Raw genomic sequence first — 19,572 nt, 5'->3', positions numbered from 1 at the left:
ACAATGAATTGTACAGATAAAATTACCCTCTCATAACAAAGGAACCAGGGGATGCTCAAGGAAATTAAAAGGCAACAAACTTGAAACTGATAAAAGGATTTTTTTTGTTTTTACACAGCACATAACTAACCTGTGGAACTCACTGCCACAGGATAGGTCTGAGGCCAAAAGCTTAGTAGGGTTCAAATAGCATTGGACATTTATATGGGAAAGGACATAAATATACATAGAGCATACATGGGGATACAAACCCTCATACTTTGAGACAAACCAACCACTAGCTGATGGGGTTAGGAAGAAACTTCTCCTATAGGCAGGTGAGCCCATTATGGATAGTTCTGGGGTATGAATTTAGTGCACGATCTAAAGACAGGCATAGTGCAGGCAGGAAATGTACCAGCTTCTCCAGCACAGCTCTGCCCATGCACTTCCAACAAAACTTGATACTGCAGTCTTGCTCCCCCAAGAAGCACCTGCCACTCACCATTGTCAGAGACAGGATAGAGGCCTAGGTAGCCCACTTCTCTGATCCTGTATGGCAATTCCTATGTCCTCACATTTGTATGAAGCTATGGCCCTGCTTACACTCTGAGGTAAAGCTCCATTTTAGGGTACAACTACTCCAGTGTATCAAGGCCAGACTCTTCCAAGGTCTCAATTCAGGAAGAAAGCCCCAAAGGATCTGTATCAAAGACAATTGCTGGCAATGTGTTCCTCACAGATTTCTTTGGCATGGGAAAAACTTACTTGGAAATCCTCTGGGCTGCCACTTTTCTGACCACTGCCTGCCTATGGTTGGCTGGAGGCTTGGGGACAAGGTGAGATGATGTACTCTGGGATGGCATCACTTTGTGCGAACTGGTTGCCTTCTGGATGCTGGAAGTGGCACTTGATGTCTTGCGGGCACCAGAATCAGCTGGCATGGATATATTGGTGGAGCTGGGTGGCGGGTGGTTGGCAAAGAGAGCCTGGTAGAAAACAAGATACAGGGATTGGTTATTTTCCCTTTGCAACTCCACTGAGAGAACCCATGTGGTGAGGAGCCTTGCCTGGGAAGAGAGAGCCCCAGCCTGGTGAAGGGGACCACCCGACTAGAAGGCTCCCGGACAGTCTCAGAGATAGATACAAACTGAGGGTGACTGACTCCATGAAGGAGTTTTATAGCAGAATTCTATAGCCTTGGAAAGTCAGGATTAGTTCTAGAAATGCCCACAAACCCTGCTACTGTGGCACAACACAGCAGGTGCTACAACACTGACTCCCATATCCAACCTCCTCCTAGTCTTTGAGCTAATAGGAAGCCCAAAATTACCCTCACAGAAGCAAGGAGCACTAAGAGGGCAACTAATAAAGAGGATTTCCCCCTGACTCAGGCTCTGGGGATGCTTTGGGGAGAGAGGAAAGTTCCCAGTCATGAAGGGAGAGATATGCTGAAGGTTTGGGAGATGGGGCAAAATAGCCTGTGCACTGCCAGGCACTGAAGAACAAGGACACAGGTGGCAGAGCAGGGGAACGGCTCTCTGCACCAGCTCAGCTGAGATTCAAAGCCGCACTCACTTCTCTTTAGGAAGTTGCAGCCTGCCTGGAACTCTGCCTTATCCTTCTTCCAAGCTGCTTAGTTAGATCCCCAGCTCAGAGCAGTGAACTGTAGCCATGTGGCTTAGTGATGAAGAGTCAGTTATGAAAGATGAGGGGAAAGGGTGAGCACTAGCCAGTCTCCTGGGAAACGTTGGGGCTTCAGTGCACTTGGTTGCATTTGTCCTGAGTTTCTTTCTCTGGTGAGGAACACACAGAGGCACAGTGAGTGGGCTCCAGGCTCCAGAGAAAGCCACAATCTGAGGGTTGGCAGAGTCCCAGCATAAAGACAGGAAAAGCCCCTCTCCCCCACAATTCTCTGGCAAATGGCAGGGCACTCGTGTGGGAGGGAGTTTCTGACAGGCAGAGCCTGGGGGAGAAAGGGGAATGTGAGAGCCAAACCAGGCCTTTTCCACTACAATTCACTGACAAGCTCTGCTGAGCTTTCTACTCCTCGTTAACCTCTCCACGTCCTGCAGCTCCATTTTGATCCTGGATTACTGAGCAGGCATAACTATAAATGACATGTCAGGAGGAAGGCAGTAAATACCACACTCTTGGCTTAGTCCAGTACAGCTGAGAGCCCATCATATTATCAGGGAAGGGATGGAGTCTCCCCACTCACCGTGCTTTCCTCCCCAACCCAGAGACCGCTCCTCACTGCATCTCATTTGATGCCATGCACAATAATTTTTTTTCAAAAGTGCTTTTCCCTTGTTACTAAAATCCTGACACCTAGAGTTTGCAAACTTCTTGCTCTGTACAGTCTATGTCACCTCCCCAAACATGATCAGGCAAGAAGGTCAGTCACCCAGGAGGAAGAATAAACAAGAATTCTTATAACACAGGCTGATCATCAGAGACAGGGCCGAGACCTGCCTAAGGGAAGGTCAGGGCTGTTTTGCTTGGGGACAACAGACTTCTGAAGGGCCTCTGTCTCCACACTGTGCTGAGATCCTGGCTGCCTTCCACCACAGCCAGGGTGTAGAGACTGGGGGTTGACACTGACCATGGCTTCTGGATCCAGCTACAAAGCATGCTGCCCTGCTGTGAACCTTATGGGGGCGGGGCGGGAAACCAGAAGAAGCTACTGTGCAAACAAAGGGCAGCAGGGGAGGCCAGACAGAGAAAGGGATGGGAAGAGATTTCAGCACATACACACATGAAGGAGAGCCCTCATCATTCAGGATCCACAGAGTCCAGCTCTAGGGAGAACTGAAGCATAGAAGAAGCTCTGATATAAACAGCCCAGGAGCATCCAGTACCCAACAGTTATTACTTTATTAAGGGAAACATCCTGAACAGGGTTCACAATGCTGGAGATTTGGACTGGCTGCTGAGGAGACTCATGCCCTCCCCTGTGGAAGGTTCCAAGGGGCACAAATCTGCATAATATTTAGCACAATACAGGACTTTGCATCTTTAAAACACTGCAAAAACATTAGCTAATTAATCCCCACAACACTCCTGGCAGACAGGCCTGAAGTATTAACCCCATTTTGTAGGTGGGCACTCTGGGCCATAGAGAGGGCAAGTGACCTGCCACAGATGGAGTCACCCTCAGAGCTAGAGTCAGAACTCAGGAGTTCCTGGGTCTCAGTCCTGTGCTCACACCAGTAGATCACACCTCTCCTCATTTTATACAGAAACAAAGTACAGACAGAATGATAGGTGCACAAAAAGAATGCTTTTTAATTAGAAAATGTCACAAGTACAATCTGCCAGTCACGGTGAGGCACATGGTAAGGTCTCAGCAAGCAGAAACCAAGCTTCCTGTACCTACTCACAATTAAAGTGAGGAGGTACCAGAAGTTTTAACTAAAGCAGTTATGCTAATGATCTTCAAAAATAGAAATAAGAAGGATCCTGCCACTTACCCTCCCATATATCCAACATCTATCCCTAGCAAAGTAATGGAACAAATGCCGCAAATAAGATCAATAAATAATCACTAAACCTGAGAATGACAGAATCACAAGCAATAAGCAGAAATGAGGATTTATAAAGATTAGCTCATCAGACAAACATAATTGCCTTTTGGGACAGAATTACAAAATAAGTGTGTAAAATTTGGTGGGGTTTTAGATGTTCGTAAAGCATTTGCTACAGTTTTCTATTAAATCTATTCACAAAGTTCAGTCAAATCAGCGTGGATATGGTAGAAAACTGGCTGAGTGACTAAACAAAAGAGCAAAAAGTAATAACTGGCAAAATACTGAGTTGTGGGAAGGGAAATCTAGTGTGGAACCAGGGTGGACAGTGTAAGGGCCAATCTGATGTAAGGACTTCATTATTGATCTAGAAAAGGAGAGCACATTAATAGAATTCACAAATTACAGTACAGTGGGTCCTACTTTGTAAACTATTCAGGAGACGGACTGTCTTGATATATGTTAAAATAAACTGACTGTATGCTTTCTCCTTCTACCCAACCCTTTGTACGAAGTTTGTTTTCTTAAACTGTGAGCTTTTTGGGACACAAACTGGGTTTTATTATATATTTGCAAAGCATTCGGCACATTGTGTGTGCTGCCATAAATAAATAAATAAATATAACAAAATTAGAAACATGGGGGCAGAACTTCAGGTGATATAAATCAACATACTGTCACTGACTTCAGTGGAGTTATTTAATTTTACAGTAGAACCTCAGAGTTACAAACACCTTGGGAATGGAGGCTGTTCAGAGCTCTGAAATGTTTGTAACTCTGAACAAAACATTATGGCTGTTCTTTCAAAAGTTTACAACTAAATATTGACTTAATGCAGCTTTGAAACTTTACTATGCAGAAGAAAAATGCTGCTTTTAACCATCTTAATTTAAGTGAAACAAACAAAACCAGTTTCTTTACCTTGTCAAAACTTTTTTTTAAAACTTTCCCCTTTTTTTAGTAGTTTATGTTTAACACAGTATTTGTACTGTACAGTATTTGCTTTTTTTTTGTCTCTGCTGCCTGATTGCGTACGTCCGGTTGCAAATGAGGTGGGTGGTTGACTGGTGATTTTGTAACTTTGGTGTTCGTAACTCTGAGGTTCTCCTGTACATAAACTAAAGATATGACCCCATAGGTAGCAAATAAAAATTTGATTCACCTTGGAAAACTGCAGTTAACACATTTGCAGAAAAATAATCCAAGTGAGAAAGCTGGGAAAAAGAAATGAATGAAGATGGAGGGGGGGAGCTAATTATTCTTTAATGCAACACGGTAGCAAAAATGGTCAATGCAGGTTAGGCTGCTCTCAGAGAGGCCTTGCAACCCAGAGCAAGGAGGGGGGAGTGCTAGTGCAGCCACATCTGCTTTGAATGCCCCACATTCCCAGTGAGACACTGACAAATTGGAGGACATCCAGAAAAGAATAAAAGAAATTAGTTATGGGGAAAGTTAAATCTCCTTAGCTTAGCGAAACGCTGACTAACTTGGGACCATGCAACTTTCTGAAAGGTATATTATTATTTAGCAACTGGGGATGAACTGGACACAGTATTTATATCAGAAAACTATTTAAACTATTGATTGAAACTGTAACCAGGAGTGACCCCAATACTCATTATCATTTGTTGAATGTTTTATCTGACCCTTTCTGACACAAGGCTGCATTGATAGGGATCATTTCACTATATGACTGAACTAGGGTTGTTTTAATTTAGCATATTTCCCATTTCCCATATGCAATGTTTGGGATAAAGCTCTAGATCTAGTAGCTGCCCACACACATACAATAGATACAGGCTAAGCAGACAGAACAATCCTATATAGGGGAGGAGAAGCCTCCATGACAATTAGTGGCATCTCCCCAGTAGAGGGAACAATTAGAAAGTAAACACTGATTGTTTAATTTCCTAGGCAAGGGCACCTCTGGTAACAACATCCAGGTCAGATCATGTCACTCATCGCTCCCTCCAGTCCATACAAAATGCTGCTGCTGATAAACTTTCTTCCTTTACTGTTGGTTTGATCATGTAACTCCTGTTCCTTGAACCACTCCAGTATCAGATTTAAGCTTCGTGTCATCACCTTCAAAGCTCTACATAACTGTGCCCATCCCTACTTATCCTTCCTTGTCAAGCTTCATGTTGGGTCTCTGTCCCCTTCACTCAGCCAGTGCTCCCAACCTCCTCCATCTTTCTGTCAGATTCTCACACAATCATCCTTGTGCCTTCTCCCGTGCAGCGCCCTCTGAATGGTACAATATCCCTGAGCTCCTCCAAAAAGGACCAATCTTTTCCAAATTTAAATGGTTCTTTAAGACTCATTTTTGCCATGTTGCCTATAGTGAATCAAGTTGACTTGTATATAAATTGCCTATATTGTTATTCTCCTTCCCCTAACTACTTCTCCTTAGATCGTGCGCTCCTCAGAGTTTGTACAGCACAGAGCATGCCTTCCCTTTGCACATATATGTATGGCTTTAAATATGCCACCCATGTCCTTCTATGCATACAGCTCACTTCCAGCACATCAGTCTGTTAGCAGCACAGAGACCGGGCTTTTCCTTGCATCATGCACCATGGTGCTGCTGTTACTCACTTACACACTGCCTGTGGACAGACACATCCAAATCACACATCATATAGAGAAGGGGAAAATAGAAACTGCTTTCAATAAGACAAGGCACCTTTCAAGGACATGACATATCAGTGAGGTGACCACAGAAGTTGTGGCATGAGCTCCTAGGCTGCTGGGAAATGGCTGGGTTGCCTCACCAAGGCAATTCCCAAGCCATGACTGGAATTGCAACATCATATGGAAATACCCTCTTTGTGGCATGGAGATACACAGAATGCAGGGTCCAAAGCACTCTCAGTAACAGATAGTGTGATGCTCCCTGCAAATGATAGGCCTTTTAAACTTGGGCTTCATTTTTCCTGCTGCTAACAGTATCAAGTTCTCAGCACTACTATAATTCTTTTCATTCACAGCTCACAGAGCAATTCACACAAGTGTGTCAGTATCAGATCGGAAACCAAGGCATAAAGCCATAGGCGCCAACTTTTATTTTTCCCCAGTGGTGTTCCACCCCTGCTCTACCCTGAAACCCCCCCGCCACTCTGCCCCTTCCCCCAAGGCCCCACCCTCCCTCCGCCTCTTCCTGCCCCCACTCCATCCCCTCCCCGAGGCCCCCACCCACTTGCTGCTCTCCACCCTCCCCCAAATGCTTCCCGGAGCTGCCAAACAGCTGATTGGGGCGCTGCCAAACAGCTGTGGCTGGTGGGTCCTGAGCACCCACTAATTTTTTTCATGGGTGCTCCAGCCCTGGCGCACCCACAGAGTCAGCGCCTATGCACAAAGCAATGAAGTAACTTGCTTAGGGTCCCCAAGTGACCTGACAGAGCTAGGAATAGAAACAAGGTCTCCTGAGTCCCAGTCCAGTGTTCTATTGACAGGACCACAGAATCAAGGGTGCCAGGGAGCAGGAACTGGACAGTCTGGAAAATGAATAAAATTAGATTTAGTACAACTTCTCAACCCTGATTAAGGTTCTGAGGGAAGAACTCAGGATCCATTAGAAGAGGTGAACCCAAAGCCAGGGAACCTGGAGGCTGGTGTGCTGCACTTCTCTAAACCCAGAGGTCTGAGGTGAAGGTCTTATTCTCCTCTGTACCATTCCCCAGGGCTGTGCTGATGGAGTCTCCAAATTATCCTGCCAGTCTTCTCTCCCCTCTCCCACATTACACACAGTGCGCTAAGTGCTCTGAGAAGCAGGAGCAACTCCCAGATGAATGCAGAATTTTTCTGGCTTTGTGCAATGAATTTTCTTGGATCAGAGCAACAAGAGTTGGTTGTGTCCAGGCTGCCCTCCCAGCACTGCGAGTGTGCAGTACATAGGGAGCCCTCAGCAAGGTGAGGAAGGCTGTGAAAGACCCATTGATGCTACCCACTGACCTCCCCCAACCCCAGGCACCCTGCCTGCGAGAACACATGGTTTCTGTGGGCCCTACCTCAGGATGCCAATAAACACTTCTCATTCCCAACCTCCAAGCCAGACTGCTTGAGAAAAGGAATGGAGGAAAACTCATCAGCATGAGATGCCACCTCAGAAAAGGGCTTTTTGTGAGTGCAGATTTAAGGTATGGCAAGGGAGGACAGAGGGAGAAAGCAAGTGGAAGGAAGTGAGGAATGGGGGAAGGAAGGAGACAAAGAGAGAGAGATGGAAGGAAAAGTTTTAAGCCAGAGGTTTCCAAACTGTGTTGTGCGCAGAGTGGGCTGGTCACCTGCTCCTGGCTCCTCCCCTTATGTCCAGCTGCTACAGTGATTAAATACTTTCCTGGTGTGCTTTTGCCACACAAGCCATTGGTGTCATACACAAGCCATCGGTGTCATTGGCATAAAGATGTTTTATCATTGCAAGGGGTTGAGGCCCAGGCATTGTGAAATGGGAAAAAAGCAAGGAGGACCTGGGTGCAGCAAGCAGGACGGGGGGGAAGGGGGGGGCAGACAACAATGAGTGGAATGGGATGGGGCTTGGACAATGGTGAGCAGGTAGGGGGGTAGGAGGCCTAGGTGACAATGAGTGGGAGATGGGTAAAGCCCAAGTGATAGTGAGCAGGTGGGTGGATGTCCAGGTGCAGTGAGTGAGAGGGGAAGGCAGGAGGCCACAGTGAAAATGAGCAGGATGGTGACCAGGCAGTGGTGCATGGAAGGGAGTGAGGGATGGGGCTTGGGCCAAAGTGAGTGGGAGAAGGTAATGGGATTGGGGAGTTGTAAGGGTATGTGGGGGGAGCCAAACAGTGGTGAATGACAGTGACAGGGCAGGCAACAGTGAACAGGAGAGGGAGGTGGTGGTAGGGTAGGTGATGGTGAGTCTGTTGGGATGGGAAGGGGTGCTCTGGCAGCTAAGCAGGAGAGGTCAGTGCAATTGTGCCTGGGGTGGGAGATCTGTCTGGCACCAGGCAAAGACAAATGGGAGGAGATGTATCCAAGAGACACTCTCTCTATTAAGACCTGGCTTCCAATACAAGGAAGTCTGAGGGTATGTCTACACTGCAATTAAAAACCTGCAGCTGGTCTGTGCCAGCTGACTCAGGCTTGCAGGGCTGCTTAATTGCACTGTAGATGTTCGGGTTCGAGCTGAAGCCCAGGCTCTAGGACCTGCAAGGTGGGAGAGTCCCAGAGCTCAGGCTGCAGCCTGAACCTCTATGCAGCAATTAAACAGCCACTTAGCTTAGGAACGTCAGCCTTAGTCAGCTGGCATGGGCCAGATGTGGGTGTCTAATTGCAGTGTAGACATACCCTGAGTGTTAAGCAAATCTCTTTCTTCATTAATGGCAATTTCAGAGCTGCCTGAGCCCGTAGCATGGCAATGGCCTCGATACTGCAGCTCTGAACTGTTCGGCTCAACGGGGGCGGGAGGGAGGAGTGGAGGCTTAACAAAGAATCACTTTAACAGAAACTCCTGAGTAATGGCTCTGCCCTAGGCCAAAAATAACATCAGCTCAATGTCGGCAATTAGAAGAGGGCTCAGACAGGCCCCCATGGTCAGCTCCAGCCTCCTCACAGGCACAGCCCAGCTCGGCTTGCAGTGCTACCCTATGCTCGGCAGCAGCCACGGCTGCCCACCCAGAGCCCCTTGGACAGAGATGAAAGAAGAGCCTTCTGCTCCTGCTCAGAGGGGTAGCAAGCGGGGGGAGGGGAGAGGGGAGGAGGAGTTTGGGGAAGGAAAGAACACAGTTCAGACAGAAGTTGCCTCCCCCTCTGATTTCCCTCACAGAATGGTGGGAATTGAGCCTTAAGCTGTTTGTTAGAGACCCTGCAGTAACTAGTAATTCATGCCCCTGATATGGGGGTGGGGTCCCCACATATTTAGTTCTTGCTTGTGTTTGAGGCCATCTCTGCCAGACTGCCCAGCAAATACCAATAGCTCCCCCAACCTGGGTCAAACAATCTATGCTGAGTGGAGGTTCATGCACATGAAGAACCCCACTGCTGTTCCAGACACCAATCAAAATGAAGGAAACCCTGCCCTCCATGACAAATGGGGTATCTGGTGCTTTATAAACCCCTGCAGGGTCTCCATCTAGGGTGTGGAGATGCTGCTCCAGACCAGCTGCCAAAACACTGCCATTCATTACATGGGAATCATACAGGACACAAGGATCTTGATCCCATTTCATTTTCTTCCTGCCTTGACAGCACTGTGTCTCCCTCTGTCCCTTACAATGGTGTCAAGGGAATGACTCTGCCAAATGGCTGAGTGCCTAGCAAGTAAAGGAAACATTAGATGCACTGACTGATATTGATGGTGTTTAGCAGGCCCTAGGAGGTGTGGGAGAAGCTCACACCTGGGCTCAGGCTCTATACCTGTGTCTATTGTGTATCTAAGGGTCTTAGAATATTCCTGGCAGAGATGAACCTTACTCCCTCACAGGAAGGGTGGAGACTTCCCCAGGAATGAAGCAATCCAGGTAATGTTTGGTGGTCTTTGTGGTGAAGTCCTTTTCCTATCAGTCTTCATTGTTTGGTGCATGGGTACTGCACTGTGTGGGAGAGGACTTGGTCAAGCTGTAGCTGAAACAGAGACCGCTGGTACCAACGTGACAGGGCCGAGACACATGCCAACACAGCTATGAGACTCTGGGGAATGGAGACACACAAATGTAACAATGACACCCGTGTAGGTAAACCACATGTGCCCTTGGTGGACACAAACACATGCCACCACAACTATGGGATTTACAGACAAAGAATCTCTGGGCCCAGTGAGGCTGGGCTCTGACTCAGGCACTAGGTAGGATAGTGAGCAGCAGCACTCAGATAGACAATTAGAGAGGGATCCTGACCCAGCAGGGAGGCCAAGAGGGACAGCAGCATTAGGCTGCTATCAGAATCACTGAATATAAGTTCAGTCCTGTCCTCATAACCCACAAGTGGTGCTTCCTCCCCACAAAACCTTGTGCTATGTCCTGGGTGTGAAACTGCCCCATGCCGGCCCACAGGTGTAGAAACCGGCAGTGGTCACTCTCAGGCCGACTTTTGTCTCAGTTACCTGGTGCCGGGCTCGACTCTGCTCCAAGAGCTGTCGGGACTGAAGCTTCTGCTGCTGGAGTTGCTGCACGGCAAAATGGAGCTGATAGCTGCCAGCAGTTGGCTGATACTTGGGATGTGCCAGCTGGCTTCCTGTCACCTTGCTGTAGACACAGTTCTCTAATTCTCCTTCCCAGGCAAAGCTGTCATTCTTTAGAGCCCTGGGAAGAGAAGAGCCATCACACACGTTATCCATCTCCATTACCCTGCATGCGAGGCCAGGGGAGCTGCTGCCCACAGGGCATCACTGCTCCCCAAGGAGTCACTAGTAGCTTGACAGGCATGCAATTAGCAACAAGTGGGTGGCACTGGCAAGTAGAATACACGATACAAATGTTGCATGTCAGCTGTAGGCCTGGTAAGGAGGACCTGCCTCCAACAGGGAGAGTGTCTGGAAGTCTGGATTGGGCCTGTTACTATCCTTGTTACCAAGCCTAAGGTGAACAATTGTAGAGAAACAAGAGGGAAAATCCAAGAGTGACATTAGGACATGACCATGGCTGTCTAGCTAACACTGAGGGGAGACAGTCAGCCTTGCAGCACCCAGAGTTATGGATCCAGAGTTAAGTGGCCGAGCTAAGGATTATTGTAATGGGGGAACTACACTCTTTTCCACTAGGCCCATGGGTTTTGTGGAGAGCAGGTGACAGAGTGACAGGGTCACAAGATGTCCTGGAGAACCTGGGATAGCCGAGCAATCCAGATTCCCTGTGCTCACTGACCAGATGCCACATGGTCCACTGAGTCTGCCCAATAAAACCTTTAAGTCCCATTGCTTGAGCCACCTATGTCCCCACTGAGCTCATTCTTCTCTCCCACTGTGCCCCATGTCTAGATATTCCCTTTGGATCTCATGTGTAGTGAAGTACAGACTTTCCTTAAATTTCCTGTGCACACTGTAATTGACTGGGATACAGATGATGCTTGTATTTGCTGCATCCTACCACGAGTGCAGAGAAGGGGTAGTGTTTCTGGATGTGGGAATGTCACCCCAGTTTCTTCACTTCATAGAGTTCCAAAAAACAAAACAAAACAAAAAACCCAAAGCCCCTCAATTAACCGTTGGAACAATTAAGCAATCGGCCAATTTACCAACAGTCATTTTTAAATCCAGATGGATGCTTTCTAAAAGATCCACTCTAGGAATTATTTTGGAGACGTTCTATGGCCAGTGTTATGTAGGAGGTCTGACCAGATGATCAGTCATCCCTTCTGGCCTTGGAATCTATGAATTTATAAACCACAGACTTCCCTGAACCTGGTACGGTCTCCCCTGCAATCCTGGCCACCAAACTGATCCAGAGTAACATCTTGAGGTTGATCTTAAAAAAGCCAAACTCAGTTACCCAGCCCCCAACACACACTTTCTGCTGCTGAACCACTAGGAGAGGGCAGGACACCGCAAGAGGTTCAAGTGGATCCATCCCCACACCCAAACTCTCAGCAGCAATGGAACAAAGCAGCCCTGCCTAGCAAGGGACATTGGTTGTCAGCATCTTCATCCTGCTTCCTGTGGGGCACCCACGCCACTCTGTCCTATCTCAGGCACTTTCCAGGCCCCTCCATTGTGCTGTCTGCAGGGGACCCCATACCACAGGCCACTCTTCATCATCATATAAAAAACTAATTAGAATCCTGTACAAATGATTTTGACCCCACCTCACTGAGTCTTAAATTGTCCTCTCTGCCTCTTTTCCAAATGCTTGGGAGGAAGTGTGGTCTAATGAATACAGACCTGGGACTCAGAAAATCAGGATTCTAATCCTGGCTCTCCCATTGACTCAGTGGGTTACCTTGGGCAAGTCACTTCACCACTCTGTGCCTCGGTTTCCCATCCTGCCATTTGTCTTTCTTTTCTAAACAGACTGTAACTCTTTGGGGGCAGGGATTGTCTCTCACCATGTGTTTGTACTGCACCTAACACAACACAACATATATAAATGTCCTCTGTCTTTGGCATTTCACTGTTCTTCAGTTTCCCCCTCTTACAGTACCTGCTTTATTTCTCCCCAGTCCCCTTCCTTCCATCTATCTCCTCTCAGATATTCCCTTTCCTGTTGTTTCTGTTGCAGCTCCTTGGTCACTTCTCTCCTTCCCAGACAAAATGAGGGAGAGCCAAACTCTGGGGTGTCTAGTGCCTAGGAGTGCATGACCCCTCTTTTCCACAGGTGAACAGTGTAGTCCTTGCTCTCCAACATGGCTGGATCCTGTCCTGCAGCTCTGCCCGCAATTGCTCAGCTCAGTGCATCATGCATATGCCACAGGCTGAGCAGGAGAAGTGTTGCAAGCCCCTCAACACTGCCCCCTACTGGGCACAAGATGCCAGAAGTGTAAATACAAAGAAATGTATCACAATCACAAGGCATATTTAGAAACTTGGAAATGATCTCCATCTGGTGCCTCATCAGCCATGCTTCCCCCCAAAACTGGTTATTATCAGGTTATCATCTGGCCCTTTCCCCATATCCTTGGGGTAACGCTGGCTCTCCCACTGCACTGATCCTGACTCTATCCCCACTTCCATGTGGTAAAGCCCCTGGACTCTTCTGACAGCATGTGAAACAGCTGCAGCAGCTGTGCTCCTCCCAGTGAAATTGGGGGTCATGCTCACAGTTGAGAAACAGAGGAGATTTTGCTGGGACTGGAACACACTCCTCTGGGGACAGATGGAATTACTGCAGACCATCCTTTGAAGAACCAAAAAACAAAACAGCAATGCCCACTGGCCCCAGTAGATATGAAGGTCACTCAAAAGCAAAGCTGGAATTAGTCTGGCACTCAGCAGGCAGCCTGAGGAGGACCCTCTCATCAATGGCAAGGAAGGATCTTGAGCTGTGGTCTCTCAATTACAAACTACCCACACTACATTCTATTTGCCTGTGGTGTGTAATTTCTCTCACACCTTCAATTTCTCCTCCTCCTTCTCTCCGTACAGATTTTGTACCTGACTAGTAATTTTCATGGTCACATCTGTCTTTAAACCCCATTCTATCCCTGGAGCGTCCCACTAACAATCCACCAAGCACAAGGGAAAACAAGCAATGCTCACCCCATTTAGAGACTGGACATTCCTCTGGTCATCAATATGTTAGTGGTCTGAACTGTCTGACTGACATTAAGCATCCTCCATCTCCTTGGTGTATGTACCTGGATCACCCTTCCTAACAGTACTCAATAAAAAGTAAGAGTCCTGCTGATCATGGCTGCTTTCTGTAAGCTCTTTGGGACAGGCACCTATGGTTCTAAAGTGCAGCTCCCATCCTGACTGAGAATCAAGACATAATACAGAACTAAGGCTTGTGAGGGTGAAGCGAGTCAAGCAGTTTTCAGGGCACTCAGACAAGGTACCCAATTGATCCTGGAGCTCAGCGCCCAAATCTCCCAGAGATCTTCCTCCAGTTAAGAAGCTGCACAGCATAAATTCTATCCTTCAATGAATAAGAATGCCTGAGAAGCTAAAGATAGGGTTGCTGAATAGGGATCTTTCTTGAACTTACGCAAGCCATGATGAAGTGAAAGAGAGACACTGATGTGATGTGAACACCTTTGAAGATAGCTTTAAATTGCCCCCAGTCTAACCAGCAAGACTTGCTGTTGAATGGATGAAACACAAAGGAGGCCCATATCTGTGTTTCAGGAAAAAGGTGCACGTCTTGCAGGAGTCAGATATGAAGGCAATAGAGACACATTCACTGAGCTAAAGTCACGGTGAGCAGCGGCAGATATCTTTCGGCAGGAGTCATACCAAAAACCTGAAGGGATCACATTTAACCTACACATTTGATGCTGTAAGGGATGACTGAGACACTTGTAGACCAGGTGCCAGCTCGTGCCAACGTCCCTGGGCCACACCAAATACTGACAAATGCATAGCTGGAAACCAGTCTGGCTCACCTGTGCGTTAGGATTGTTAAAATAGGTATTAGTGTTATAAGAATGTGTTTAGACTTTATGAAATGCTTGTAGAATACTGCATGTATTAATCTTACTTATGAAAGGTTTCAGAGTAGCAGCCGTGTTAGTCTGTATCCGCAAAAAGAAGAACAGGAGGACTTGTGGCACCTTAGAGACTAACAAGTTTATTAGAGCTCTAATAAACTTGTTAGTCTCTAAGGTGCCACAAGTCCTCCTGTTCTTCTTTAATCTTACTTATATAATCTTACTTACTTAGTAGAGGCCTGTATCCCATGTTATAAGGTATTATTTAAGTGTTTGTTCTGTAAATATAAAAATGTTTGCTAAGACTGTAAACCCCCACAGCTGGGGAGAAGCATCACCAAGTGTGAAATACTAGTTTACCACAAGAGGTGTCATCTCCTCCCCAACAAAGTAAGGCCTATAGACACCAGAGAAAACATTGTGGAACATCAGTGGACAAAAGACTGATGATTGTTTCCCCATGAAGCTGGTCATGCACAAGCCCTTGTCCCATCACAGCTTGAATGCTGGGGGAAGAGAATAAAAATCCTGGTTAAAGAGAAATTATCACCACTATGCTACTTGGAATTCGGAGGGGGCAATATTTCTAAGAATTAGCAAAGGATCCCTAAGCTGCTTAGTTTGTTTAAGCCCTAAGGGATATATAGCACTTGCATATATAGCAGCTATTATCACCTTTTGAAATCTAAGACTGTAACTCATTTGTGTGTGTGTGTTTCCCTTCTTTAACCTTGTAAAATAACTAGGGCTGTCAATTAAACGCAGTTAACTTATGCGATTAACTCAAAAAAATTAACTGCGATTCATCGCAGTTTTAATCGCACTGTTAAACAATAGAATACCAATTGAAATTTTTAAAATATTTTGGATGTTTTTCTACATTTTCATATAGTATTCTGTGTTGTAATTGAAATCAATGTGGATATTATTTTTATTACAAATAGTTGCACTATAAAAATGATTTTAAAATAGTATTTTTCAATTCACTTTATACAAGTACTATAATGCAATATCTTTGTCATGAAAGTGCAACTTACAAATGTAGATTTTTTTTTGTTACATAACTGCACTCAAAAACAAAACAATGTAAAACTTCATAGCCTACAAGTCCACTCAGTCCTACTTCTTGTTCAGCCAATCGCTAAGACAAACAAGTTTATTTACATTTATGGGAGATAATGCTGCTTACTTATTATTTACAATGTCACCAGAAAGTGAGAACAAGCATTTGCATGGAACTTTTGTAGCTGGCATTGCAGGGTATTTAAGTTCCAGATATGCTAAACATTTATAGGCCCCTTCATGCTTTGGCCACCATTCCAGAGGACACACTTCCATGCTGATGATGCTCATTAAAAAAATAATGCGTTAATTAAATATGTGACTGAACTCCTTGGGAGAGAATTGTACATCCCCTGTTCTGTTTTACCCACATTCTGCCATATATTTCATGTTATAGCAGTCTCGGATGCAGCACACGTTGTTCATTTTAAGAACATTTTCACTGCAGATTTGACAAAACGAAAAGAAAGTACCAATGTGAGATTTCTAAAAATAGCTACAGTACTCGACCCAAGGTTTAAGAATCTGAAGTGCCTTCTAAAATCTGAGATGGACGAGGTGTACAGCATGCATTCAGAAGTCTTAAAAGAGCAACACTCTGATGCGGAAACTACAGAACCCGAACCACCAAAAAAGAAAATCAACCTTCTGCTGGTGGCGTCTGATTCAGATAATGAAAATGAACATGCATCAGTCCGCACTGCTTTGGACTGTTATTCAGCAGAACCCATCATCAGCATGGACGTATGTCCCCTGAAATGGTGGTTGAAGCATGAAGGGACATATGAATCTTTAGCGTATATGGCACGTAAATATCTTGCAACACCGGCTACAACAGTGCTACCAGAACGCTTGTTTTCACTTTCAGGTGACATCCTAAACAAGAAGTGGGCAATATTATCTTCTGCAAATGTAAACAAACTTGTTTGTCTGAGTGATTGGCTGAACAAGAAGTAGGACTGAGTGGACTTGCAGGCTCTAAAATTTTACATTGTTTTATTTTTGAATGCAGGTTTTTTTGTACATAATTCTACATTTGTGAATTCAACTTTCATGATAAAGAGATTGCAATACAGTAATTGTATTAGGTGAATTGAAAAATACTATTTCTTTTGTTTTTATACAGTGTAAATACTTGTACAGTAACACCTCGCTTAACGTTGTCGTTATGTTCCTGAAAAATGTTACTTTAAGCGAAACCATGTTAGGCGAATCCAATTTCCTCATAAGAATTAATGTAAATAGGGGGGGTTAGGTTCCAGGGAAATTTTTTTCGCACTCGGCTGAGCCCTCAAGGGTTAACACATTGTTGTTAATGTAGCCTCACACTCTACAAGGCAGCACTAATGGAGGTAGGAGACACAATAGACACATGGCAGTGGCTGCAAACATTCCCTGTGGAAACTGAACGTGATGATGAACCCAGGCTATTCCACTGGAGTGCACCACTCCCTCCACTTTCCAAAGTGCTGGGGGGTGCATGTGTGTGTGAGACAGAGACACACACCGTCTGTGTGAGAGAGAGACATATACAGTGTGTGTGTGTGTGTGTGTGTGTGTGTGAGAGAGACAGAGAGAGACATGCATTGCATCTTTAAATATGCTGACCCCACTCTAAGTACACTGCCTTTTTAAGTAGATCAGCAAGTTGAGGCAGCAGCTGCTGACAGTAAGTTCTCTACCTGCTGAGCCCTATCATGTCCCCACCTGCTCTGTGGAGATGGGGTACAGGAGCAGGGGGAGGGGGATGCCCTGACATCAGCACCCCTCTTCTCCCCCACCCCCTGCACAGCAAGCAGGAGGCTCCTGGGAGCAGCTCCAAGGCAGAGGGCAGGAGCAGCACATGGCAGTGGAGGGAGGGACAGCTGAACTGCTGGCAATTGCTAGCCTGCTGGATGGCTGCCGCACAGGGAACTTAGGGGAGCAGGGAGCTGATGGGGGGCTGCCGGCCCACCCTGATTCTAAGGCACCACCATCTCGCTCCAATGGGCTGCTCTTTCTGCAAGCAGTGAACAAAGCAGGCGGCTGCCAAACAACATTATGAGGGAGCATTGCACAACTTTAAACGAGCATGTTCTCTAATTAATCAGCGACGTAACAACAAAACAACGTTAACCGGGACGACGTTAAGTTAGGAGTTACTGTAATCAAAAAGAAATATAAAGTGAGCACTATACACTTTGTATTGTGTTGTAATTGAAATCAATATATTTGAAAATATAGAAAACATCCCAAAATATTTAAATAAATGGTATTCTATTATTGTTTTTAACAGCGCGATTAATCGCACGATTAATTTTTTTAATCGCTTGACAGCCCTAAAAATAACTATTTCTTTTCCCCAGTTAATAAATCTTTAAATAGTTTACTACAGGATTGGCTACAAGCATTGCTTTTGGTGACGGATCTAAGGTACAACTTACCTGGGGTGACTGGTCCTTCGGGGCTGGGAGTAACCTGAATATTGTTGTGATTTTTGGTGTAAGGGAACATTTATCACAAAGGAAGGATTGCCTGGGTGGCAAGATAGACTGGAACGCGCAAGGGGACAGTCTGTGACTCCATGTTAAGGCTGTCATTATGCTTGAGTCGTTCACATTTAATACTTGGTTGGTCAAATCTAATTATAGAACATACAACCAGTTTGGGGTTTGTAACAATCTGCCCTGAAGTTGTTGGCATGCACTTTTGTGAGCCACTCCAGACAGCCTGACAATGACATTGCCCATTTTACAGCCAGCATTTGCTCTGTGCCTTACAGATGATGCTCAGGGGCTGTGGCCTATGGTGGAGTGAAGGCCACTAGCTGAGTCACAAAACTGAATGCTTCAGAGGACTATTTCCCAGAGGTTCCATACCACAAAGGTACTGCATTCCTTTCTCTTCCAGCTTTCTGGTGATGGACATTAACTATCATGGAAATGCACAGATTGGGGGTTGCTGGTCCAAGTTTCAATGAATGCAATGGGATTGTTGGTGTGATTTTGGGTTCACCCTCTCCAAATGCCTCTCTAAAGCACGTGTTTGCCTTTGGTCTCTAGGTTGAGCTCTTCTCCTTATTTAACCTGACTCTATATGATCTATAGGCTACAGTGAGATTTATAGGGTCGACTCTAGCACAGTTCAGCTTGGTTGTTCCTGGCCAGGAAAAACATGGAAATCATGTTATCACTATTTTGGGGAGAGACAGGACTTTAATCAGTTCTGGCTAACTCGTTTTCCTGTAGTGTAGACACAGTTTTATATACAACTCACCTGTGCTCCACTGTCCACGATGCTACACTACACCCAGGGAATCCCAGCAGTGCCCATTTACAGAGACCATGTCAATGCAAGTTGCTTTCAGCCTATGTTTCACTTTGATGGTTTGCAAAACTGTTTATGATGGGATGGGGATATTTTTTTTCCATTAGGCTTCATGGCTTTTGTTTCCTTCTAAATTGAGCTGAAATTAACACAGTTACATTTCATCTAACTACAACTTCAATAGATGGCAGTGTGGCCTTCCTGGCAGAGGCCATGGAGCTCCCAGTGCAGGACTTGGGATCATACACAGACAAGGGTGCCTGCCTCTCAGCTCTGCATCACTACATATAGTATATTATAAAATCAGCTATGACCCATACATGGCAATGCCTGCCCATGTGGATTAGATGGGAATTGGGGTTAGTCTCTCTGCATCATGGTGCTATTGCCAGCTACATGATCTAAACATCCAACCTCCTTTCCTTGTCTGCCATGCTAACAGGGCAGCTTAGTGCTCTAGTTCCCTACTCTCAAACTCTGTCTGACAGCTGGTTTATCAAAGAGAGTCTCCCTTGAGCTATGCCTGTAGCCAACACTCTTGTCTCATGCATCTTGCAGGAGGCTCAGGCCAGTAACTGACACCTGCACTACTAATTTTCAAGGGAATGCTTTCACTTAGATGATCTATGTTTCTCCCTCTTCCTCCTCCTCTTAAGCCACATAGGGT

General features: G+C 45.9%; 1 protein-coding gene across 24 annotated transcripts in view; it reads right to left on the bottom strand.

Annotated features, from left to right (window-relative positions):
- The window catches only part of TTLL5 (tubulin tyrosine ligase like 5), a 222,163-nt gene that overhangs the window by 47,038 nt on the left and 155,553 nt on the right, over positions 1-19,572 (bottom strand). For 20 of the 24 annotated variants that reach the window (XR_010601104.1, XR_010601107.1, XR_010601108.1 and 17 more), the window contains 2 exons: positions 10,561-10,759; positions 748-968 (listed from right to left, as the gene is read on the bottom strand). Coding sequence is in view for 15 of the 24 variants with exons in the window: in XM_065595548.1 (XP_065451620.1) it covers positions 748-968; positions 10,561-10,759 (420 nt within the window). In the remaining 9 variants the exon portion in view is untranslated. Of the gene's footprint in view, positions 1-747; positions 969-9,875; positions 10,149-10,560; positions 10,760-19,572 lie in introns of all 24 variants that reach the window. The other 4 variants (XR_010601106.1, XR_010601109.1, XR_006176465.2 and 1 more) reach the window with 2 other exon arrangements.

The sequence above is a fragment of the Chrysemys picta genome, chromosome 4 (genome assembly GCF_011386835.1).
Source record: "Chrysemys picta bellii isolate R12L10 chromosome 4, ASM1138683v2, whole genome shotgun sequence".
Lineage (NCBI taxonomy): Eukaryota > Metazoa > Chordata > Testudines > Emydidae > Chrysemys > Chrysemys picta.
Note: the sequence above shows the minus strand (reverse complement) of the source record. Positions and strands in the feature narration are given on the sequence as shown.